Source organism: Salvelinus namaycush, unplaced genomic scaffold, assembly GCF_016432855.1.
Source record: "Salvelinus namaycush isolate Seneca unplaced genomic scaffold, SaNama_1.0 Scaffold395, whole genome shotgun sequence".
NCBI classification, from domain to species: domain Eukaryota; kingdom Metazoa; phylum Chordata; class Actinopteri; order Salmoniformes; family Salmonidae; genus Salvelinus; species Salvelinus namaycush.
Window position 1 is genome coordinate 117,896 of NW_024060952.1, and position 26,608 is coordinate 144,503.

Genomic DNA, 26,608 nt, shown 5'->3' on the forward strand with positions numbered 1-26,608 from the left:
CTGGTTAATGATTTGCTCAAATTCTACATTTCTAGATAAGACAGCATTAAATTGGGTCTGTATCATCAAGCCTTACACAAAAAATATGGGGTGGAATTCCTTTCTGTCTTTCGTTTTGACCAAATAAAGAGTGAACATTAGTTGCAGAAGGAAGAGGGTGAACATCTACACTATATATACACAAAAGGTATGTGGACACCCCTTCAAATGAGTGGAGTTGGCTATTTCCGCCAAACCCGTTGCTGACAGGTGTATAACATCGAGCACACAGCCATGCAATCTCCATAGACAAACATTGGCAGTAGAATGGCCTTACTTTAGAGCTCAGTGACTTTCAATGTGGCACCGTCATGGGATGCCACGTTTTCACCAAGTCAGTACGTCAAATTTCTGCCCTGCTAAAGCTACCCCAGTCAACTGTAAGTGCTGTTATTGTGAAGTGGAAACATTTAGAAGCAACAACGGCTCAGCCGCGAACTGGTAGGCCACAAGTTCACAGAACGGGACTGCCGAGTGCTGAAGTGCATAAAAATCATCCGTCCTCTGTTGCAACACTGCCTCTGGAAGCAACGTCAGCACAAGAACTGTTGGTCGGGAGCTTCATGAAACGGGTTTCCATGGCCGAGCAGCTGCACACAAGCCTAAGATCACCATGCGCAATGGCAACCGTCGGTTGGAGTGGAGTAAAGCTCGCCGCCATTGGACTCCGGAGCAATGGAAATGCGCTCTCTGGATGAATAATGCATCACCATCTGTCAGTCCGACGGACGAATCTGGGTTTGGCGGATGCCAGGAGAACGCTACCTGTGCCCCAATGCATAGTGCCAACTGTAAAGCAACAGCATACAATGGCAGCTTGGGGAAGGCCCTTTTCTGTTTCAGCATGACAATGCTCCCGTCCACAAAGCGAGGTCCATACAGAAATGGTTTGTCGATTGGTGTGGAAGAACTTGGAAGCAATGTTGGAAGCAACTTGGAAGCAAGCAAGTCCCCGCAGCAATGTTCCAACATCTAGTGGAAAGCTTTTATAGCAGCAACGGGGGGGGGACTAACTCTTAATGCCCATGATTTTGGAATGATTTGTTCGACGAGCAGGTGTCCACATACTTTTGGTTATGCAGTGTACCTACCTGGTAAATCATAAGTAGCATAATTCACATCCCTAAAATAGAGTTGGGCCCCCATGTCTCTATGATAATAATGTAATTATCCCAGCAGTGAAGGTTAACAGTCCGTGACAAAGACACCGGGGCCTGGGATGACTCATAACTTCCCCCTCCAATCACTCCAAACTATTTCACCAGCAGCAGGGGATGAGAGTAAATCCGTAGGCCCTCGGAGATTGAGGAATCCAGACTCATTAGTCATTACTCATCGTGGAGCTGGAGAGCCTGCGGATTTGGTTTCCTGAAAGTTTGTTGAGCTGTTACTTTGCTGAGAGCCTTCAATCAAACTGTGTCACAGTAAGCCCAGCTACAATGCAATTCTGAAAGCCAGTATGTCACAGGATAAAAGCGATAGACTTTCCAAACACACAGTCATTCTCCCACGTCTCCTTGTACAGAGTGAGCCGTTTTGAGAGTGACTCAAGTTGGCCGTGGACGTGCAGCCCTTGAGTGGTATGGTCTATCAAAAAATGTAAGCTAAACTCTCTGCGGTAGTTAAATGAGATGGGGACTCCAGGAATTAAGATATCTCGTGTAGGAAAAAAAAGAGCATGAGAAAATGAGCCAGTGCTGAGACAATGCTGCTGATAGGCGGTGTGGTCTCACCACGACAGTGGAGAATGTGATACAGTGTTGGGAAAAGCTATTAGCGCAATAATTGGATCCGGCAATCTGGCTTGTTGGAGGATTCTATTTCTATCACTTCCTCTCGGGACGTCAGCAGTTTGCAGAATGTATCTCCGAGCCCAAGTTAAAGACTACAGTGGATAGGCAAGCACTGCTGGCCCCCTAGAGACAGAGGTGAGGACTAATATCCAACAGCTAGCGTGATATAGATGGCAGATTGGTAGATTCATATCGGAGTTCCCTCTTTATGCAAGGAAAGGTGAGAAACCAAGTGCTGGAAGGGTAAATGATTTTAAAAGAAATGGAGTATCTGATGTTTGATGGCCCCTGGTAATGCTCTTTATTGACATCAAACACTAATAACTACATGACTTATGATACTGTGTAAAGATTACGGCCAGCGACCATTTTTCAAATACAATTCAGTATACGGAAGCCATATGCCTAACATCGATTTCAAAATGTTCAGTTGAATACAATTAATGAAAGACAAAGTACCAAAATGTGACCAGTCTGGAATAACAGTGTAGATAATGTATGGATACGGGCTTACCTGGGAGGTGCCCAATCGTGTCGAGTACAGTCCAACAGGGTACCGACGTAGCTCTTGTTCCTCCAGGTCACATTCACCACCAGCATGCCTGTGGGAAAAGAACACAAGTCTTAATTCGTCATTCATAAGAGTAACGAGACTACTATACATCATCTGGATTAACGATCTCACATTCACACCATAGTGCCAAGACAGAATTTAACAGTTGCTCCATCATTAAGAATGACCTCACGTTGTATTCTTCAACTAACCGGGGCCACCGCAACAGCCCCCATTTAAATAGATCAGACAGGGGTTCCTGGGCATACTCTCAAAGCAGGATCCCTACTATAATGTTGTCAGTTCTCCATTACTGCTGTCTATTATGTTGTCAGTTCTCCATTACTGCTGTCTATTATAATGTTGTCAGTTCTCCATTACTGCTGTCTATTATAATGTTGTCAGTTCTCCATTACTGCTGTCTATTATAATGTTGTCAGTTCTCCATTACTGCTGTCTATTATAATGTTGTCAGTTCTCCATTACTGCTGTCTATTATAATGTTGTCAGTTCTCCATTACTGCTGTCTATTATAATGTTGTCAGTTCTCCATTACTGCTGTCTACTATAATGTTGTCAGTTCTCCATTACTGCTGTCTATTATAAATGTTGTCGGTTCTCCATTACTGCTGTCTATTATAATGTTGTCAGTTCTACATTACCACTGCAAGATCCTTCAGTAGCACAGATAGTTTTCTTATTTGTATGTAAAATGATTTGCCGTCCTCCATCTTGACTTTGCTACCAAGCATCAGACTTCCCAGAGAGAAAAAGATTGTGCTATTACAGGGAAAAACACATATGAGGCCTTTGCTTTAGTGATGGCTCTGTAGTTCCTATTCAGCCTGAGGGTGTAACGATCCAGCAGAGCTTAATGATTCTGCTAGGAGCCCTTAGCAGAGTGCTAAAGCAAAGATATTGTTAAATTAATGTCTGATGTTCTGGGCATCAGCAGCCAGCGCTGCAGGAGAGAAGCAAGAACCCAGTACAGAAATAACCTCAACTTTTCTGGTATGTGGCTGACTAGGGGGCTACTGTGTTGTCATTTCACTGGTGTTAAGTTGGCAGCACTCAGAACCACTAGTTTCTCTAGGCATGCATGGCCAGGCTAGGAGATACATGACCTGGCACGTTAAATCCAACTTTAGCTTGAGGTGAGATCATCCAATGTGATGACTTGGGGTGAGATCATACAATAGCCTATATCACACACACACTAGTGGAAATCACAGATCAGTTTGGAGAATACAATATTCACCAACACCGATAGGTTAGGAAGTGTGCTACACCTTTCTCCATAACTTTGTTACTCATCAATGACCACGCATAAAATAAAAACATAACTGTTTAAGGCTGATCATAATATGACACAAACTGATCTAAAGCTGATCAGAATTTATGACAGGTGATCATTTGCAAGGCAAGTCATTTTTTTCGTTGACAAATTCAATAATAAAAACACCTACAAAAAAAGCATAGGGTTGCAGACGAGAGTAAGTAGTCTCCCGGTTTAAAAACAGCCTAGATTTATTACCCCATAGCCCACCGCCCGGTGACCTCAGCATGCCATCTCAGCACTGCAGTAGAAACTGGAGTCTGCAGTGAAGTAACTTGTCTAATAGCACAAGAATGCTGGCTGGCAGCTTCCATTCCTGCACGTATTTTATTAGCTCAGGAAACCTCTCCTCCCCCCGTCCCCCCCTCTCCCTTTCCTGTGTCAAACCCTCTCCCCTCCATCTTCCCTAGTGCAGGTCTCGTCTGTCTTTCTGCTGCAGGACTGCCTCTGGCACTGAAAGTGGTTGCCAGTTGGTGAGAGTAGAAGTCATTTCTACATACGTTTACAGGAACCTGGTGACACTTGGCCACTGGCCCCGTCCTACTCCAGTCCAGATGGTAAACACTAGTGCTCACCCCCAGCTCTTGCTCTTTCAACCGGCACCAACTGGAAAGCATTGTGATGGGCCGGCCAGGCCATTGAGTTTGGCCTTGCGTGATGTTAGAGGGCTTATCCAGCACCTTTAACACCCTGCCCACCCCTGTCTCGACAGACAAGCTAATGCAAAATGATACTGGCAGCCAATACTGGCTGAATAGGAAAAAGCAACTGAACAGCTATGTTGTCTTTGGCATTTTGTCAGCATTTAACTCACTCAGTGACTGTGCTCCAATATTGGCAGAATTTGTATGCGCATGTTAATACGTATTCAAAGCAACAATTTTTTTTTGATGGAAATACTATCTGCTAAACTGTACAGCTAATCAGGTTAGGAGAGGGGTTTATTGTAGCCGTGTCGGCGTACATATGGAAACATAACTTAATAATCACCAATGCACTCCTTGCCAAAATCCCAACGCCAATATCAGCAAACAAAGTCATCCTAGGACATAACAAATGAAGCAGATCATTTCAACAGTTCAGAAGGCAGTTAAAACTGACAGGCTGAAATCCTCAAGGTGTTTGTAGCTTGATTATCGGGAAGACGTGCGTTTGTGATCTCTCTGTGTAGTCTCTGTGTAGTCTCTGTGTAGTCTCTGTGTAGTCTCTGTGTAGTCTCTGTGTAGTCTCTGGACTTGTTGGCAGTAAAGGGACCAGACGGGGTCAGTTAAAAAAACAAGGCCAACCCTTTGAAATGAGAGTTCAGTGGGGGAAGCAGGCAGAGACACCAGTGGCCCACCCTCCCCCCTCCCTCTCTCACTTCACCCCCTACCCTCTCCCTCCTCCCCCCACCCTCTCACTCCTCCCCCCCCCTTTCCATCAACCTCATTAGGGTCGCCTGAGCCAAGTGATTGAAACCAACATTAATGAGAACGATTGGCCTGTATTTCACCTCTAATTCCCACTGAGCAACAAATAGTGCCCCTGTCCCTAAACGCTCCACCACTGGACTCCTTGGTTCTTGTATACTACTAATGAATAAGACCCTAATGGCAGAGACTATCAGTCAGGAGGTTGCTCCTGGATGCATGGGTCAGCGGCTCCCAGGTCCCCACTGACACGTTTCATTAGGTTACTGGGAGCTCCATAATCAGCTCCCCTGCAGCTGGTCAAGCCTGCCGGCCACAGGGACACGGCCGACCCCTGAACCTCTCCTACTCTACACACATTTAGCCGCTTCTCAGCATTCTCCGTCTCCGACTGCGATTATGAAGGTTTAAAGCTAATCCAAGTCCTTCAGGTACCTCAGATTTCTCCTTCTCCACATGGATCCAAATGGCTTTGGCCTTTACTCTGACCATTCCAATCAAAGGGGCAATCTGATATTTTCAACCTCTCCCTGACCGAATCTAATAACTACACGTTTCAAGCAGACCGTCACAGTCCCTGTGCCCAAGAAAGCGAAGGTAACATGCCTAAATGACTAAGCACTCACGTCGGGGGCCATGAAGTGCTTCGAAAGGCTGGTCATGGCTCACAGTACCATCATCCTGGAAACCCTAGACCCTCTCCAATTCGCCGTCCCAACAGCTCCACAGATGATGCAATCTCAAATGCACTCCACACTGCCCTTTCCCACCTGGACAAAATGAACACCTATGTGAGAATGCTGTTCATAGACTAGAGCGCAGCATTCAACACCATAGTGCCCTCTAATCTCATCACAAAGCTAAGGACCCTGGGACTAAACACCTCCCTCTGCAACTGGATCCTATACTTCCTGACAGGCCGCCCCCAGTTTTGTAAGGGTAGGCAACACCACATCTGCCACGCTGATCCTCAACATGGGGTGCATGCTTAGTCCCCTCCTGTACTCCCTGCTCACCCACGACTGCGTGGCCAAACACGACTCCAACACCATCATTAAGTTTGCTGACGACAACGGTGGTAGGCCTGATCACCGACAACGATGAGACAGCCTGTAGCCAGGAGGTCAGGGACCTGGCAGTGTGTTTCCAGGACGACAACCTCTCATCTCAATGTAAGCAAGACAAAGGAGCTGATTGTGGACTATAGGAAAAGGAGGCCCGAACAGGCCCCCATTGACATTGTGGTAGTCGAGTGGGTCGAGAGTTAAGTTCCTTGGTGTCCACATCACCAACAAACTATCGTAGCCCAAACACACCAAGACAGTTGGCACGACAAAGCCTTTTCCCCCCTCAGGAGACATGAGTCCCCAGATCCTCAAGAATTTCAACAGCTGAACCATGGAGAGCATCCTGACAGAGGGTAGCCACCCAGATTATTTACACCCCCCCACCCACCTCCTTTGTTTTTACAATGCTCCTTCTCGCTGTTTATTATCTATGCATAGTCACTTTGACTAACCTGTACCTCCACAAATTGACTTGGTACCGGTACCCCCTGTATACAGCATCGTTATTGTTATTTTATTGTGTTACTTTTCATTTTGTAAATCTTACTTAACTCTATTTCTTGAACTGCAGGTTAAGAGCTTGTAAGAAAGCATTTCACGTAAGCTCTACACCGGTTGTTTTCGGAGCATGTGACAAATCAAATTGGATTTCATTTGATATGCAGTTGAAACCACAACAAACTGGTCACCCCGCCACTTGTTTTGCCCCTTTCAGGTTCAGAGCTAATATGAGTTTGTTACAATCTCTTTAACTGATACAAATGCAGCTAAGCCAAATGATCGATCATGGCATCATGTCACTGAAATAAGAGACGGTTGAACACGTCAATGTACATCATTCACCAAACGGTTTTATTTAAAGTTTAGGTTAAGAGAAAAGGTTCTGTAAATTGCTTTAATAATCCTGCTAAAAGCCCTGAGAAAAAGCTCAATCGTTCATATGTGCCGTACAATCAGCTGAGGTAATTATCCCTGTGCACACACACAGCGAGCGACTGATGTAAATATGCCTGCTAATAAGGTTTGTAAACCTCTACGTGTCCCTGTGGGGGTTAAAGCACTTTGCTCACACCAGCCATGTTGCCATGACAGCCTGGTTCATCAAGGGACCGTGGAGATAAGAGAACTCTGAGAAAAATGGTGTGGATACACATCAGTTACCTACAGGGGAATGATACAGGCATTGTGCTAATACTGGAGCTGGCATTAATGGTGTGCAACAAAAATCTATCTAGAAAGATTCAATTCATGTGTCATTTGAAACGGTGAAATACATTTGATGTGCGCAAGATATACATCAAACATAGTAGCATTCAAATTAAAATATGAGTCTCAATTTAAAACACAGTGGCTTTAGTTCTTGTGCTGTCAATGTCCGAAAGCATACTAGTAACATTGATTTCCCATCAGCCACCATACATTAAAATCAGAGTGGAAGTTGAAATCCAAGGCTTGTTTCATCATGCATTGTCTCACATCGGGTGATGAAGGGTTAATAGATACATACGTTTCTATTGGGCGCTGTGTGTGTAGCACATCCTAAAACTATGACCTCAGTTCAACATTTGATTCACTTGCCGTAATAACATTTCACCAGAAAAGCTAAGTCTGAAAAGGTCATATTTTTCCTTGGTTTGGGTGATATCCGGCTTATTTGTATGCATTTCACATAGTTATAATGTTGTTAGCAGAACAACGTTTTTCACCTGAAAATGAGCTCCTGTTGGGTCTTATTGTGTGTAAGTCACTCTGTACGAATGTGCACTCAACATTCTGAAAGCAACATACAGGAGAGGAGAGGATAAGTTGATAACATTTCCTGTTTGACATTTCTATTGAATGTACATGATAAATTACTTCTGGAGCGGCACTGAACAAAGAAAATACTGACGTATTGGTTAAATCTCAAAACGTTCGGTCTATTGGAGTGGGTCATGGTTCCGGTCTATTGGAGTGGGTCAAGGTTCCGGTCTATTGGAGTGGGTTACGGTTGCGGTCTATTGGAGTGGGTTACGGTTGCGGTCTATTGGAGTGGGTTACGGTCTATTGGAGTGGGTTACGGTCTATTGGAGTGGGTTGCGGTCTATTGGAGTGGGTCAAGGTTGCGGTCTATTGGAGTGGGTCACGGTTGCGGTCTATTGGAGTGGGTCACGGTTGCGGTCTAATGGAGTGGGTTAAGGTTGCGGTCTATTGGAGTGGATCAAGGTTGCGTCTATTGGAGTGGGTCACGGTTGCGGTCTAATGGAGTGGGTTAAGGTTGCGGTCTATTGGAGTGGGTCAAGGTTGCGGCCTATTGGAGTGGGTTAAGGTTGCGGTCTATTGGAGTGGGTTAAGGTTGCGGTCTATTGGAGTGGGTCAATGTTGCGGCCTATTGGAGTGGGTCAAGGTTGCGGCCTATTGGAGTGGGTCAAGGTTGCGGCCTATTGGAGTGGGTTAAGGTTGCGGCCTATTGGAGTGGGTTAAGGTTGCGGTCTATTGGAGTGGGTTAAGGTTGCGGTTTATTGGAGTGAGTTAAGGTTGCGGTCTATTGGAGTGGGTCAAGGTTGCGGTCTATTGGAGTGGGTTAAGGTTACGGTCTATTGGAGTGGGTTAAGGTTGCGGCCGATTGGAGTGGGTTAAGGTTGCGGCCTATTGGAGTGGGTTAAGGTTGCGGCCTATTGGAGTGGGTCAAGGTTGCGGTCTATTGGAGTGGGTTAAGGTTGCGGTCTATTGGAGTGGGTTAAGGTTGCGGTCTATTGGAGTGGGTTAAGGTTGCGGTCTATTGGAGTGGGTTAAGGTTGCGGCCTATTGGAGTGGGTCAAGGTTGCGGCCTATTGGAGTGGGTCAAGGTTGCGGCCTATTGGAGTGGGTTAAGGTTGCGGTCTATTGGAGTGGGTTAAGGTTGCGGTCTATTGGAGTGGGTTAAGGTTGCGGTCTATTGGAGTGGGTTAAGGTTGCGGCCTATTGGAGTGGGTTAAGGTTGCGGCCTATTGGAGTGGGTCAAGGTTGCGGTCTATTGGAGTGGGTTAAGGTTGCGGTTTATTGGAGTGAGTTAAGGTTGCGGTCTATTGGAGTGGGTTAAGGTTGCGGTCTATTGGAGTGGGTTAAGGTTGCGGCCTATTGGAGTGGGTTAAGGTTGCGGTCTATTGGAGTGGGTCAAGGTTGCGGTCTATTGGAGTGGGTCAAGGTTGCGGTCTATTGGAGTGGGTCAAGGTTGCGGTCTATTGGAGTGGGTTAAGGTTGCGGTTTATTGGAGTGAGTTAAGGTTGCGGTCTATTGGAGTGGGTTAAGGTTGCGGCCTATTGGAGTGGGTTAAGGTTGCGGTCTATTGGAGTGGGTTAAGGTTGCAACCTATTGGAGTGGGTTAAGGTTGCGGTCTATTGGAGTGGGTTAAGGTTGCGGTCTATTGGAGTGGGTTAAGGTTGCGGTTTATTGGAGTGGGTTAAGGTTGCGGTTTATTGGAGTGGGTTAAGGTTGCGGTCTATTGGAGTGGGTTAAGGTTGCGGTCTATTGGAGTGGGTTAAGGTTGCGGTCTATTGGAGTGGGTTAAGGTTGCGGTCTATTGGAGTGGGTTAAGGTTGCGGTCTATTGGAGTGTATGGAAGAATGCAGTTGTCAGCCAGAAAGAAATGGGCCTGCCCTCTGAACAGCATGGAATTTCAATTCCAAATGTGTCTTGTGTGGTGAGCTGCAAGCAGCACTTGGGAAATTGGCCACTTTGACAATTGATATGGAGTGAAGACTACAGAAGGGAGGAGGGAGAGAGGGAGGTGAAGGGAAAGAGAGAGGGAGGTGAAGGGAAGGAGGGAGGGAGGGAGAAAGTGAAGGCTCAATTGAACATCCATTTAATTATTCCGTTCTTCCTGACATGTCCTCCTCTACTGTTAAAACAAGAGCTCTTGGTGTTAGATTATTTTCCTCCCCTTCTTCCTCGCTGGCCAGTGTAGACAGCTACGGGCCTCTTGTCAATGTTCGCTCCGGTACAGCAAGGGCATAGCACTGAGCAAGCTCAAGGAGAGCAAGACGCCGCCCTTTAGAAAAACATTTCAATGAAGCCTTTGAAAGGTGGTGGTGTTGAAAAGAGTAAGACAGCATGACCGGCAGTGCGCTCCAGAACCCAGAGGACCTTTCATACAACATGCTTCCTCCAAACACTGACTAGAGTCAGCGCTGCTTAAGACTTCTCCAAATGTTTATATGATAATACCCGTTCTGTAGCGACCTCTTTTTCTGCTCCGACGCCAAATAACTATGGCGGCTAAAGCTAACAGTCTTAATCCTCCAATGATGGAAATGTATAAATAATCCTGGAAACATTTTTTCCCAATCAGCCTGTATTATTGATCTATTAAGGCAAGGTGCCTGTGTGACCGCTAGTGGAATAGCCTGCTGTGTGTGGAGAGAGAAAGAGAGGTTGACAGGGGTAACACAGCTTTGGCGTGGGCTGCAGCGTTGGCTGGGAATCAGCTGTGTTCCCTGGCCCTCGGAGCGAGCGGCTTTCTGGGCCGCGCTTCAAGAGCAATAAACTTTCCTACGATTTTCAGAGCTGACATTTTGGAAGTATCAGCGGCGTGCGAGGCCTGGGAGGGTTGGCCCAGGGCACTGCAGCGGAGACCCTAGCCTGTCACCATATCCACGCTGAGGGATGTGTGTCAGAGCTCAGCCTTAAAATACCATTCCTGCTCCTCCCTTGGTCTTCATTTCCTGCACTGCAAGCCATCCGACTCAAACACCTCCATGCCAGACTCTCCTCTCTTCTCTCTCATGTTCAGGGTTGAATGTGTCAGAGAGAGTGGAGACTCTACCAGCTCCTTGACATGGGTGAAAAGCTAATTGATTCACATACGGATGCATAACTGACCTTTAAAAGGTGGCTATTTGGAGGTCAAATCTATCCAGGTTGTTACCTTTATGCGCAAATTCCGTTGGATAAATCATTCATGCTAAGACTAGACATAATATCAGAAGCCTGGGGAAAAGGTGAATCCGGCAGGGCATGTTTTTTGGGACTAGATTCTTCTTTTTTCCCCCTCCACCTCAACCACCTTTCCTTTCTCTGGCGCTCTTCATTCCGGCGAGGTGCAGATGTTTAACTGGTGTCTGTTGTTCATTGACTCCCACAAGGGCAAAAGGCAGAGGTGAAAATGCAGCTGTTGTGCGGCATGCTAAACAAGCTACATGCTCGCCACACTGCATGCCTGAGCAGCTCCATGTGAGAGTTGCCATGCAGGAGGCAGAACTGCTTAACATCACGGCTAATCACACTGTTCTCTGATTGGCTCTGGGGCTCTGCGTAGCGTTGCTCTGCTCATGCCTAGGTTTACTCATTTGGTTCCCATGTGTTAAGTTGTCTGTTTTTAAGTCTCTCTCGGGGGAGAAGGGGAACATAGAGCCTTGAAAAGGAACTGAGTAACTGGGCTCTGATTAAACCCTAGCCAGTAGGTTGTTGTTCAACTGTGGATAAAACTAGCACAGGATAATCTATGCTATTATAAAATAAAATTTGTTCTTACCCGTCTTACCTGACTAAATAAAAAAGGTATATATATTTTTTTTTTAAACACAAATAAATGTAGAGATGTGTTACAAGCTATGGGGAGGTGTTTTAAAGTGCTTTATCTATGTCATCTCTACCAGAGGACTTGTTTGTTCCACTGTCCACCCACACAGGGTGTCACTGAGATATAGATCTGTCCACTTCAGAGAGACAAAACACTGGCTTCAAAGCGAGGGGATATGCACTCAGGCAACCCCAAATGTTTCTCCAGCACCGGGGACCATAACAACAGTCTACACCTGCAGAACAGAGTACTTCTCCCAATCCCCCACCTCTGAAACCACTGACCCACCCCCCACCTCTGAAACCACTGACCCCCTCCCACCTCTGAAACCACTGACCCTCTCCCACCTCTGAAACCACTGACCCCCTCCCACCTCTGAAACCACTGACCCCCTCCCACCTCTGAAACCACTGACCCCCTCCCACCTACTCCCTGAGCCCAGCAGAGTGGAGTCACATTAACACACTGGGGTCTATCAACCACTACCAAACAGCACCCAGGGAGAGCGAACCAAACAGCACCCAGGGAGAGCGAACCAAACAGCACCCAGGGAGAGCGAACCAAACAGCACCCAGGGAGAGCGAACCAAACAGCACCCAGGGAGAGCGAACCAAACAGCACCCAGGGAGAGCGAACCAAACAGCACCCAGGGAGAGCGAACCAAACAGCACTCATAGTAGATGCTGGCTGGCTGGCTTGCAGCTACGGACATGTCACTAACAGATGTAGTAGCGGCTGGAGCCGCCATGGAGGACTGGGATGAATAAGACCCAGTGCCCACGGCTGGAGCCGCCATGGAAGACTGGGATGACTAAGACCCAGTGCCCACGGCTGGAGCCGCCATGGAAGACTGGGATGACTAAGACCCAGTGCCCACGGCTGGAGCCGCCATGGAGGACTGGTATGACTAAGACCAAGTGCCCACGGCTGGAGCCGCCATGGAGGACTGGGATGACTAAGACCAAGTGCCCACAGCTGGAGCCGCCATGGAGGACTGGGATGAATAAAACCCAGTGCCCACGGCTGGAGCCGTCATGGAAGACTGGGAATGTTGATGAGGCGGCGGCCTTTATATTCAGTGGCGCAGAACGGGCGCATCGAAGGGCGCACTGACTGTGGCAGTGTGGGCGATTTGTACCCCGCATGCCTACCGAGCGATTGAACATGCACCGCTTTGAAGATTAGGTGTTTGCATTATTTTGCATGTGTGACAGAAGATTATGGGAAGTTATTCAGGCCCTGTAAACTGGGTCTGCTGGTGATATACATTTCAAATGGAATGAATGTATAGCATGTGTGTGATCACAGAAGTAGCATTTCACTCAGACCGACGTTGTGGGAGTTGCCAATGGCCTCCTACCCATCAGGCAGAGTTGAAAAGAAGTCTGGCTTTGTGTTGCCAGGGGTTCTGTTGAGTATGGATACTAACAAATCATTAAGGCCATCCAGGAAGATCCCATCTACCTGCCAAGTGCCAACTACTGCTAAAATTGTCCGAATTGTGCAACATGGAATATAAAAGAGGCCAAACCCGCCCCCAGTCAGGCCAAACCCGCCCCCAGTTGTGTGATTTCATTGACTGAAAGCAGCTTCACCAGTCATGGTTTGAGTCAGGAGACCTTCAATAGGTCAGTTTTTGCAGCATAACATGAACCTTTAGGCAAATTCCTGAGAAAGCTAGTGGGACTATAATAACAACAGACCTTGAACTTTGACCTCAGTGGAAGGCTTGAATGAGCCAAATGTTAGAGGTGATGCACGTGTGCGTCTTTACCCGTGGGCAGAGTAATACAAGTGCTTTCTGTTATCTTCAAGGCCCAGACTGGGCCTCAACACGTTTTGTTCAATAGAACACAGCTGTTCTGTCTGTTCAAAAGGAACACCAGCGGCAACAATTGTCGGGCTATGCAGTGGCTAATGTTAGCCTACTCACCGTCTTCGGTCTCTTGCCACACAATGCCCTCCAGGTTGACGCTAGTCCCGGGCTCGCAGGGACCAAGGCAATCGGGCTCCGTGGCCAGGGACGCGTCTGATGTGTTGGACGCCACCGAGCGCGTGCGCACCATTATCTGCTCGCACGGGGACGCGATGTTGTCGCCCACGGCGGCCAGGATGTGGAGGGGGGGAGGGGCCGGTGTGGAGACAGGAGATTCCATCTGCAAGAGAGAAGGGGGAAGACACATCACTTAAAAAGCTCTGTATACAGCAGCAGATACTGTGTGGGAGGGGATGCCACAGAGAGGAAGTGCGTCTCAACGCATGGGAGACATCCAGGAATGCCAGTAAGGCCTTGATGTAAACTGATGCCTTGATTAGTCAAAGGGTGGTTGTTGTGTGGACTTGGCCCCTCTCTCCCCTTCCTCTCTCTGCTCCACCACCATGATTAGTGGACAGGAAGGCATTGAACTGCTTCAATCCCAACCACTGGAGGTCAGAGAAGGAGAGAGAGACTGGTGTTAAGCACTCTCCCTCCTCTGGTCTCCCTCTCGTCTCTCCCGCTCTTCTCTTGCCACACAGATCTGACACCACATCATCTCATGGACTGATCGTTACTAATTCAGCCAGATCTGACACCACATCATCTCATGGACTGATTGTCACTAATTCAGCCAGATCTGACACCGCATCATCTCATGGACTGATCGTCACTAATTCAGCCAGATCTGACACCGCATCATCTCATGGACTGATCGTCACTAATTCAGCCAGATCTGACACCGCATCATCTCATGGACTGGTCATCACTAATTCAGCCAGATCTGACACCGCATCACCTCATGGACTGATCATCACTAATTCAGCCAGATCTGACACCGCATCACCTCATGGACTGATCATCACTAATTCAGCCAGATCTGACACCACATCACCTCGGACTGATCATCACTAATTCAGCCAGATCTGACACCACATCACCTCATGGACTGATTGTCACTAATTCAGCCAGATCTGACACCGCATCACCTCATGGACACGATCCCTAATTCCCTCAATTAAAGACTTGGTTGTGGTGAAGGAACAGGCGGCGAGGGACAGTAATTGATTCTGAGGCACTATGACGGTACAGGGAAAAGAGAGATGGTGTGTGTGTGCTCTCAATGCATCAGAGAGAGAGATATAACGAGAGAGAGATACCGGCTGATTTAAGCTCCATGGTGACACTGAGCTCAGTGCTCATTAATTCAAGGCAGTCAACATTAGAGTGCTTCAAAATGATTAGCTCTGATCTGCGTGAGGAACAGGGCACAGCCAAACACTGTGCATTAATTGGGCATAAACCACTCCCTGCTCCAATTTTTTTTTTTTTTTTTTGCAAATGCAGGATCCAATTAGGCTTGAGTAAATAACAATTGACATGCAGCTTATAGGCCTATTGACCACATGAATAATGTTTAAATACAACAATTTGCCTGCCACCACTGGGCATTTCCATGTAAAAAGACCCTTGAGAATCAACATGAGAAGTTCATAGGAGCATATTAAATTGGGTGTATAATGAAAGCTAAGAGTGCATCTTTTGGGGAAATTAAGGATAGATACATTTTTCAAACATACTCCATCACAAATTTTTTGGGCAGAAGTAAAGGCTTATATTTGTGGATAAACATCTACCAGAAAACGTCTTAAGGTATCAGAAATACATCAAACCACAATAACGTTGACGTAAACACCACAGCAAACTAATATCACATATTTCATTTGAGAAATGTTTTACTTTCTGTAAGTTGAAGAAATATTGCTTTCTGCCTTGTGATTCCGTTACCTAAAACCCAGATATATCTTTCAGACATTTTTGTAATTTCTCTCATGAGGAGGATAATTCAAGTTCACAGGAGTAACAAGTATTACTGACATTTTATTTATAAATCATGAAATTATTTAGAAACTTGTAATTCCGTTATTAAGGTAATTACTGCAATGGAATTGGCTACAACGGGAACTCAAAATAGTGACAAATCACAGTTGGGTCACCTGCTACTGTCCTCCCTTCCACTGACATACTGTTATGTTCAACTCAGCTCTTTCTTTTGGTCAAACCAAGACTATTAAAACAGTCAGACTGCTCTCTCTCTCTCTACACTTAAATGTCACCTCTCCCAGCTCTTACTGACACCCACCCCTCTTTCCATTACCTGAAACCAGCATCCTCAGCCACTGAGCACCGACCGACACCGGACGTCCATAGACGTTGAAAAGTAGTTGAAACTTGGTCAGTCCATCCTGGACTTGATGTTAACGTCCACAGACGTGACCGGACCGGACCAAATCTGAACTTATTGTAGACGTATGTTTCACAAGTTTGGACAGCACAGTACAATGAATAGAGTACAATAAAAGAAGAGTACAGCACAGTATATTGTAATGTACTCTACTGTACAGAACTCCACTGTACTCTACTATTCTGTATTGTGCTGTGCAGTGATGTCCAAACTTGTAAAACAGAGAATGACATTCATATCCATACTGATGCATTTCTGTGTAGTATAGATCAGGGACCCATGATGTAATTATGTTACCAGATGTAAATCCACTTCACTTACTGTAGTTCAATAACCAAAATATATATATTTTTCAAACTCAAGGTGCAATGTCATAGCTGACAACCCATTCTATCTGCAGACATCTTTGAATGTTAATCTAGAACAGATGAGTTTTTGGAAAATATGGTCGCATAAAAACCGGGGTGAGATATTCCCACGTAATTGTATGGTTTGTTAAACTTTGAAAGCAATGGTTGTTTGGCATACTGTACCAGTCAAAAGTTTGGACACCTACTCATTCAAGGGTTTTTCTTTATTTTTACTATTTTCTACATTGTAGAATAATAGTGAATACATCAAAACTATGTAATAACACATATGGAATCATGTAGTAACCAAAAAGTGTTAAATCAGAATATATTTGAGATTCTTCAAAGTAGCCACTGTCATGACGTTGGCCTGGGGGTAGGTTTATGACAGTCATAAATACCTCTTTCCCCCTTTTTCCCTCTCCCTACTATAACTGATGTGACATAAGAAAACCCCTTGGTTAACATAGAGATTCTGGGAACATCAGAAGTTGGGGGAAATGAACTATATTCTGGTAATCCGACCCACTGAACATATGCGGTGGTACTTAAGGTATATTATGTCAGTTCGGTTGCCCTCTGACACATTCTCATCAATGATAGAATGACAAACTCTACTGTGGAAAGTCTAAACGTCAGAGGTATCGGATTCACATGGAATTGTTGTTTAATTCAAATGCCTGAATATGAAATTATTTGTGAAGAGATGAAATGTAATTTTAGCTTCCAAATGAGAGATTTGGATTTTCATAAATTTGGGCTTCTGCTCAACTAGGGGCCCGCCCCTGTGAAGAGACATGGGTTACAAACTTTTCAGACACACCCCTCTCCCTCCACTATAAAAGCCATTGACAAAAATATAACTTCCTGTTCCGGGTACATTTAGGATGACGATCCGATGTCAGAATGGTTCAGATAATAACTACAGAACTAAGCCAACATCAGCATGAACTTTGGTTGTGAATGGTATGAACTTTGAACTCGTATTCACTACAGAAGTGATACCTCCTAGCCGTTGAGTTAGCAACAGCTGCTACAAACGCAGGTTAGGAAGGACAGTCAGAGTATCCCGTCTACTACACATCGACGTTACTCCAACGTATCCAGTGACCACCAGAGACATTCTTCAAAGGACAGAGGACTCGGTTTGGCAAGACGGTCTTCCATCTACCACCAACCTACTGAAGCGCAGCTCAGAGTAAATATTTATTGCATTTTCCTTTTCTAAATGGGTGGTAATTTAGAATGCATAAGATACTGTATTTACGATGGTACAGCTTCGCCTATGTTCCAGTCTCCCGCTCTTTCACTAAAACTCAGCCCCTTCCCTTTGTGTAACAAGCTGTCATATCTATTCCGCCCGCTAGGGACGTTTTTCTTTATGACGGCAATTTGTGATCAAGTTAGGATTTAATTGTGTATGTGTGATTCTGTGTAATTAGTTAGGTATTTAGTAAATCAATAATTAAACCCAATTTTGTATTGCTGATTCAACTTGTTAGCCAGGATTCTTGCAGATAACCAAGGATTTACCACTTTCAGATGAGACTGAATAAAATGACGATTAATGTGACTGCTATGGATGTAAAATATTACTAAATCTTTAAGAGTTTATTCGGAAGATAACAGCTCTATAAATATTATTTCGTGGTGTCCCTCTAGTTAATTATATTTACATGATTAGTTCAATCAGGTAATATTAATTACGGAGAAATTATTTTATAGAATAGCATGTCATAGCAATTAATCTGGCATAGCCAAAGACACGACATAACCTTTACCTTGATGACAGCTTTGCACACTTGGCATTCTCAAACAGCTTCATGAGGTAGTCACCTGGAATGCATTTCAATTAACAGGTGTGCCTAATTTATTTCCTTAATGCGTTTGAGGCAATCAGTTGTGTTGTGACAAGGTATGGGTGGTATACAGAAGATAGGCCTATTTGGTAAAAGACCAAGTCCATATTATGGCAAGAACAGCTCAAATAATCAAAGAGAAATGACAGTCTATCATTACTTTAAGACATGGTCAGTCAATATGGAAAATTTCAAGAACTTTGAATGTTTCTTCAAGTGCAGTCGCAAAAACCATCAAGCGCTATGATGAAACTGGCTCTGATGAGGACCGCCACAGGAAAGACCCAGAGTTACCGCTGCTGCAGAAGATAAGTTCATTAGAGTTACCAGCCTCAGATTCCAGCCTAAATAAATGCTTCAGAGTTCAAGTAACAGACACATCTCAACATCAACTGTTCAGAGGAGACTGCGTGAATCAGGCCTTCATGGTCGAATTACTGCAGAGAAACCACTACTAAAGTGGAAGAGAAGAAGAAGAGACTTGCTTGGGCCAAGAAACACGAGTAATAGACATTAGACCGGTGGAAATCTGTCATTTGGTCTGATGAGTCCAAATGCTTTGATTTTTGCTTCCAACCGCTGTGTCTTTGTGAGACGCAGAGAAGGTGAACGGATGATCTCTGCATGTGTGGTTCCCACCGTGAAGCATGGAGGAGGTGTGATGGTGCTTTGCTGGTGACAGTCTGATTTATTTAGAATTCAAGGCACACAATCAGCATGGCTACCACAGCATACTGCATCAATACACCATCCCATCTGGTTTGTGCTTGGTGGGACAATTTTTTTATCAACAGGACTATGACCCAAAACACACCTCCAGGCTGTGTAAGGGCTATTTGACCAAGAAGGAGAGTGATGGAGTGCTGTATCAGATGACCTAGCCTCCACAATCACCCGACCTCAACCCAATTGAGATGGTTTGAGATGAGTTGGACCGCAGAGTGAAGGAAAAGCAGCCAACAAGTGCTCAGCATATGTGGGAACTCCTTCAAGACTTTTGGAAAAGCATTCCTCATGAAGCTGGTTAACCTCACTCGGGTAGGGGGCACTATTTTCACCTCCGGATGAAAAGCGTGCCCAAAGTAAACTGCCTGCTACTCAGGCCCAGAAGCTAGGATATGCATATAGTAGATTTGGATAGAAAACACTCCAAAGTTTTTAAAACTGTTAAAATAATGTCTGTGAGTATAACAGAACTGAAATGGCAGGCGAAAACCTGAGAAAAATTCATCCTGGAAGTGGGATTTTTTAAATGTTTGTAGTTATCCCATTGACTGCCTATACAGATTCCGTTGACTTAGGACTCAAATTGCACTTCCTATGGCTTCCACTAGATGTCAACAGTCTTTAGAAATTGTTTCAGGCTTATTCTGAAAAATTAGGGAGTAAGACCACTCTGAATAAGTGGACACTGCAGTGTCCCAGCGGTTCTTCATGTGCACGACCGAGAGCGCGCCTTTCTTGATTTCCTTTTATATTGAAAAAGCTTTTGTCCGGCTGAAATATTATTAATTATTATGACTAAAAACAACCTGAGGATTGATTATAAACATGTTTCTACGAACTTTATTGATACTTCTCGGATTTTTGTCTGCCTGTTTTGACTGCCTTTGAGCCTGTGGATTACTGAACAAAACTGAGGTTTTTGGCTTTATTGGTTTTTGACTTTATTGAACAAAACAAACATTTATTGAGTAAATGGGAGTCTTGTGAGTGCAACCGTATGAAGATCAAAGGTAAGTGATACATTTTATCGCTATTTTGACTTGTGTAACTCCTCTACTTGGCTGGTAACTGTTTGTAATGATTTGTCTGTGGGTGCTGTTCTCAGATAATCGCATGGTATGCGTTCGCCGTAAAGCCTTTTTGAAATCTGACACAATGGTTGGATTAACAAGAAGTTAATCTTTAAACCGATGTATAACACTTGTATGTTTTATGCATGTTTATGAGTATTTCTGTTTTTGAATTTGGCACTCTGCAATTTCACTGGATGTTGGCCAGGTGGGACGCTACCGTCCCACACCCCCTAGAGAGGTTAAGAGAATGCAATGCTGTCATCAAGGCAAAGGGTGGCTACTTTGAAGAAACTCAAATATAAAATATATTTTGATTTGTTTAATACTTTTTTGGTTACTACATGATTCCGTATGTGTTATTTCGTAGTTTATGTCTTCACTATTATTCTACAATGTAGAAAATAGTCAAAATAAAGAAAAACCCTTGAATGAGTAGTTGTCCAAACTTTAACCAGAACCGTGTGACAGAATGTGGCCGGAACCGTGTGACAGAATGCAGCCTGAATACTCAAAATACCATCATTCCAGTTTGATCTGTGGGTATATTTGTGGGGAGATAATATATGTACATTTTTGTTCACTCACTGGGAGAGAAGAGCTAGCAAATCAATGTGGCGGCGAGCTGCGGTGAGAGGGGCCTAACGACATCGTAATCACTCTGTGTCAGTTTATGATGCATGATGTGGCCAAACTGTGGCTGCAGTGTGCTGAGTGAATGGGACAGGACAGGTAATCAGCCTGCTGTCAACCTGTTCTGTTCCTGGGCGTTATGGAGACACAGTGAGCCAGCAGGCAAGCCTACACAAAGAACCCTATCCTCAAAGTGAAAGCCATATAAAGACAGACGCAAACAGAACAGAACACAACTCTTCTAATGCACTTTGCTTCTCAAACCACGTTTCCAGACAGGCATTACAGAAGCAGGCTAGTCCTGAAACTTACTGCAGAATAATATTATTTTGTACACTGCAGTCCACTCATTGCTCATTCTTGATTTCTAGATTGGCTAGATGGAAAATAAATAAAACAAGCGGGCTACAACAGAGGGTTAAAAGAAACTACCCTGGAGAGAATCGGCCGCTCTTCCTCGATCATATCTCCTTTGCAAATTTGAGGCAAGAATGATCACAAGTTGGGCTGTGACTTAATTTACAGCCTCCTTTAGATCCCTGGGAAACTAATGAGACCATCGTGGTGGCATGGAAACGACATTAGAAACAACAGGGTGACGATGACAGGTTAAGTGTCCAGGAGGTGTTGAATTAAAGGGATTCTCCAGATGGCAACCACTAAGCATCAGTAGGAGAGGCCTTTTGTTCACCACAAGGTCTCAGAGAGCTCCTTTAAGACGCTGGGAGCTGAGGCCTCAACAGAAGGCTCCTTTAAGATGTTGGGTGCTGAGGCCTCAACAGAAGCTCCATTAAGACGCTGGGTGCTGAGGCCTCAACAGAAGCTCCATTAAGACGCTGGGAGCTGAGGCCTCAACAGAAGGCTCCTTTAAGATGCTGGGAGCTGGGGCCGCAACAGAAGCTTCTATAAGACGCTGGGTGCTGAGGCCTCAGAGTCTGTTGGCTGTTGGAGTGTAAATCGTGTCTAAGAAATTCTATAGGGATTTTAATACTGGAGTAAATGTTCTCATGTTCACAGTGGATTAACCTAGCCAACCTCTGAACTGAAGAGTTAAGGTCACTGAAGCCATTAACATCCTCTGTACTTTGAGCATAGTACAGTAGTAGTGTTCACTTAGACACAGGGCTGAGTGGTGATGGTTGGTTCCTGGTCCTTGAGTGGTTGTTTCCTTGTGCGTGGTGAGAGGCTGGAACAGTTGGGTACATCACCAACTTGAGGATCTCTGAGGGTGATAATGATTTAGATACTCTTGAACGCTCTTACTGTCTGAATGATACGGGACTGTGAAATTCTATTCACCATGCCTGTCCAAGAATATAAAATACCATGATAAATGACCTGATACATTCAGACTACTTTCATTGATAAGTTGCTTCGTGTATTGAATGACTAAGGAGAATGAAACGGAAAGGACGTCCTCCTGAACCAGAGGCGCAGGGAAACGACAAGAGATGACTAACTCTATTTCTAGGTTCCCTCATACTCCGCACAAAACAACAAACACTTTCATTCCGTGGCAGGCTGTACACACACAGCGAAGTGCTTGTCCATTCTGGGGTTCCAACAGCCGCATGGTGAGGAAAGGACAAAACTGATAGATTAAACAAGTCTGCCTCAACACTCAGCCAACACTGAATTTAGTAGCTTTACCCTCCCACAGGATTTACAGTCTGGTTTATAAAAACTCCCCCAAACCACAATGTTTGAGAGGTTTCTGCAGTGTCACGCGAGCCCTCCCTTCAAAAACAGCCCCATGCCAATTTCTTGAGAAAGCCACAATGGCCAAGAAAGATGTTTAGCTGAGTGAAAGGATTTTGAATAGATTGGGGAGTGATGTGGAGCATACCAAGTTGCTGACAGAATGACTAAATGTATTAGATTGAGAGGAAAATCTTTGCATGGATTTTCAGTTCATCTTCTCACAGTAATTTCCCCTGACTGGGGATGCTGCTGCACTTTTTGCCGGACATAAACCTTGGCTTCAATTTGTTTATTGGAATTGGGATTTAGAAACTGAGCTTATTGCTAGGGCAAGGATTACAAAGGGATTTACCCTGTAAATATCAACACACCTGGCTGGGTTGCTCCTCCGCATTCTATAGGCAGAAACTCAAAACAGGAAGTACCCGTGCTAAAGTCTATTCAACGCTGGTCTGACCAATCAGAATCTATGCTTCAAGACTATTTTGATCACACAGACTAGTACATGTTCCATGTTGCCTCAGAATAATATTGACGTATATAGTGACTTAGTTCATCAGGAAGTGTACAGGGGATGTTGTTCCCACTGTGACGATTAAAACCTATCCAAACCAAAAACTGTGGCTAGGTGGCAGTATTCATGCAAAACTGAAAGCACGAACCACCGCATTTAACCATGACAAGGTGACTGGGAATATGACCGAATAGAAAACAGTCCAGCTATACCCTCCGTAAGGCAATCAAACACGTCAGTACAGAGGCAAAGTGGGGTCACATTTTAACGGCTCAGTCACGAGACTCCAGAGAATCACAGATCATCAAGGGAAAACCAGCCACGACACCGACGTCTTGCTCCCGGACAAGCTTTACTCCTTTTTCTCCCCAATTTCATGTTATCCAATTGGTAGTTACAGTCTTGTCCCATCGCTACAACTCCCGTATGGACTCGAGAGAGAGGCGAAGGTCGAGAGCCATGCGTCCTCCGAAACACGACCCCTGCTTCTTGACACAATGTTTGCTTAACCCGGAAGCCAGCCGCACCAATGTGTCGGAGGAAAAACCGTACACCTGGCGACCGAGTCAGCGTGAACTGCGCCCAGCCCGCCACAGGAGTCGCTAGAGCGCGATGGGACAAGGACAACTGGGCCGGCCAAAATCTCCCCTAACCCGGACTACGCTGGGCCAATTGTGCACCGCCTCATGGGTCTCCCGGTCACGGCTGGCTGCGACACATCCTGGGATCGAACCAGGATCTGTAGTGACACAGCTAGCATTGCGATGCAGTGCCTTAGATCTCTGCACCTCTCGGGAGGCCCGTGAGTAAGACATTTAATTGTGTTAACCCTCACAAGGCAGCCGGTCCAGACAGCATCCCTAGCCGCGTCCTCAGAGCATAAGTAGACCAGCTGCCAGACAGCATCCCTAGCCACGTCCTCCAGCTGGCTGGAGTGTTTACGGACCTATTCAATCGTTCCCTATCCCAGTCTGCGGTCCCCACTTGCTTCAAGATCTCCACCATTGTTCCTGTACCCAAGAAAGCGAAGGTAAGTGAACTAAATGACTATCGCCCCGTAGCACTCACTTCTGTCACCTGTGATGACCCTTCCACTCTGTCTGCCAAATTCGCTCTTTGCTCTTGTTTTCCTTAACTTCTTATGGCTGCAGGGGCAGTATTGAGTAGCTTGGATGAAAGGTGCACAGAGGTGCCCAGAGTAAACGGCCTGCTCCTCAGTCATAGTTGCTAATATTTGCATAGTATTATTAGTATTGGATAGAAAACTCTGAAGTTTCTAAAACTGTTTGAATTATGTCTGTGAGTATAACAGAACTCATATGGCAGGCAAAAAACTGAGAAGTTCCACTTCCTGTTTGGATTTTTTCCTGAGGTGGCAGATTTTCAACCATGCTCTCATTGAAATTACAGCGAGATAGATGAGTTTTCCCTTCCTACGGCTTCCACTAGATGTCAACAGTCAATAGAACTTTAGTCATCAGACAATGTGAAGGGGGGCCGAAGGAGACAGGAATTAGTCACCACTGCCACGAGCTGACCATGCTTTGACCACGCGCGCGTTCACATGATAGGCACCTCCGATCCATCGCTCAACTGAAGTCAATCTAATTCTCCGGTTTGAACGTTATTCAAGATGTATGTTAACAACATTCTAAAGATTGATTCAGTACATCGTTTGACATGTTTCTACTGACTGTTATGGAACTTTTGGACATTTCGTCACGTTATAGTGGACGCGCTTTGTGACTTTGGAATTGTTTACCAAACGCGCTAACCAAAGTAGCTAATTGGACATAAATAACAGACAAATCAAGCATTTATTGTAGACCTGTGATTCCTAGGACTGCATTCTGATGAAGTTCATCAAAGGTAAGGAAACATTTATCATGTATTTTCTGGTTTCTGTTGACTCCAACATGTCGGCTAATTTGGCTATTGTTCTGAGCGCCGTCTCAGATTATTGCATGGTTTGCTTTTTCCGCAAATATTTTTTGAAATCTGACACAGCGGTTGCATTAAGGGGAGGTATTTCTATAATTACATGTGTATAACTTGTATTATCATCTACATTTATGATGATTATTTCTGTTGAAACGATGTGGCTATGCAAAATCACTTGATGTTTTTGGAACTAGTGAATGTAACGCGCCAATGTAAACTCAGAATTTTTTATATGAACTTTATCAAACAAAACATGCATGTATTGTGTAACATGAAGTCCTATGAGTGTCATCTGATGAAGATCAAAGTTTAGTGATTAATTTTATCTCTATTTCTGCTTTTTGTGACTGCTATATTTAGCTGGGAAAATGGCTGTGCTTATTGTGGTTTGGTGGTGACCTAACATATACATTTGTAGTGCTTTCGCTGAAAAGCATATTTGAAATGGGACAATTTGGTGGGATTAACAACAAGATTACCTTTAAAATGATATAAGACACATGTATGTTTGAGGAATTTTAATTATGAGATTTCTGTTGTTCGAATTTGGCGCCCTGCACTTTCAATGGCTGTTGTCATATCGATCCCGTTAGCGGGATGCAGCCATAAGAAGTTAATAGGATGTCGGTGGGCAGAGCCGGGAGGGTCGTCAGTGAAACGGGACACACCTGGGCTCGGGTGTGTCCCAGGATAAATGCACCTCTTCCCCATTCATTGGGGAGACTCTCTCCATGCAGACATAGACAGATTTTGGTTGTGGCATTTTTGTGGCTATTGGCTTGTTTTCGTTGACACCTTTCAACACCCCTCATTATCACATGTATACACGCGGCCACTCACACTACACACACACCATTGTTAATTGTATTTACTTTACTTCAGTTAATAAATATATTTTGTTATTCTTTGTCTCCATTTTGTTACGGGCTTCGAGCCGGTTCGTGACACATCATGAAGTACTTTTGAGAGGCTAGTTAAGGATCATATCGCCTCCACCTTACCCGACACCCTGCAATTTGCATACCACCCAAACAGATCCACAGATGATGCAATCGGCATCTCACTGCCCTACCCCATCTGGACAAGAGGAATACCTACGTAAGAATGCTGTTCATTGACTAGAGCTCAGCCATAAATACACTGCAGTGTCATATCAAGACACCCGTCTGGGTTGTTACGCTGCAGTGTCATATCAGTAGGATCCACCCCATGACAAAGGTTGAGTAAGTAGGATCCTCCCCGTGACAAAGGTTGAGTAAGTAGGATCCTCCCCATGACAAAGGTTGAGTAAGTAGGATCCTCCCCATGACAAAGGTTGAGTAAGTAGGATCCTCCCCATGACAAAGGTTGAGTAAGTAGGATCCTCCCCATGACAAAGGTTGAGTAAGTAGGCTCCACCCCATGACAAAGGTTGAGTAAGTAGGATCCTCCCCATGACAAAGGTTGAGTAAGTAGGATCCTCCCCATGACAAAGGTTGAGTAAGTAGGATCCACCAGTACAGAAGAGTAGGCTATGCTTTCTGGAAACAACGTAGGCCTACTTCTAGATTGACAGGTTGAGATATCCCAGATGGATCAACTGGCTGTAAATTCATTTGAACCCCAAATTGAATCAACTTAGCTACAGTACCAACTCATCCAGAGATACAACAGTGACAAAACACAAAGACAAGACCCAGCTTTGTTTGTCAGAGGGTACAATTAGTGTTTTGGAAAAGGGAGTAGTTAACCTAATCTTTATCTCATTTAGCAAAACCCCGGAGCTTGCCTTGGACAAGATGGGTTCTCTTTTGTGGATCGAATAACCGTATCAGAACGGCAAAATCAGATAGTCCTCTGAAAGGAATTACAACGCAAG

The 26,608-nt window shown here is 45.0% G+C and overlaps 1 protein-coding gene across 3 annotated transcripts in view; it reads right to left on the reverse strand.

The window, feature by feature from the left end:
* The window catches only part of LOC120040961 (zinc finger protein 609-like), an 87,555-nt gene that overhangs the window by 9,589 nt on the left and 51,358 nt on the right, over positions 1-26,608 (reverse strand). For all 3 annotated transcript variants that reach the window (XM_038985932.1, XM_038985931.1, XM_038985933.1), the window contains 2 exons: positions 13,670-13,892; positions 2,347-2,434 (listed from right to left, as the gene is read on the reverse strand). In XM_038985932.1, the coding sequence (XP_038841860.1) occupies positions 2,347-2,434; positions 13,670-13,892 (311 nt within the window). The remainder of the gene's footprint in view (positions 1-2,346; positions 2,435-13,669; positions 13,893-26,608) is intronic.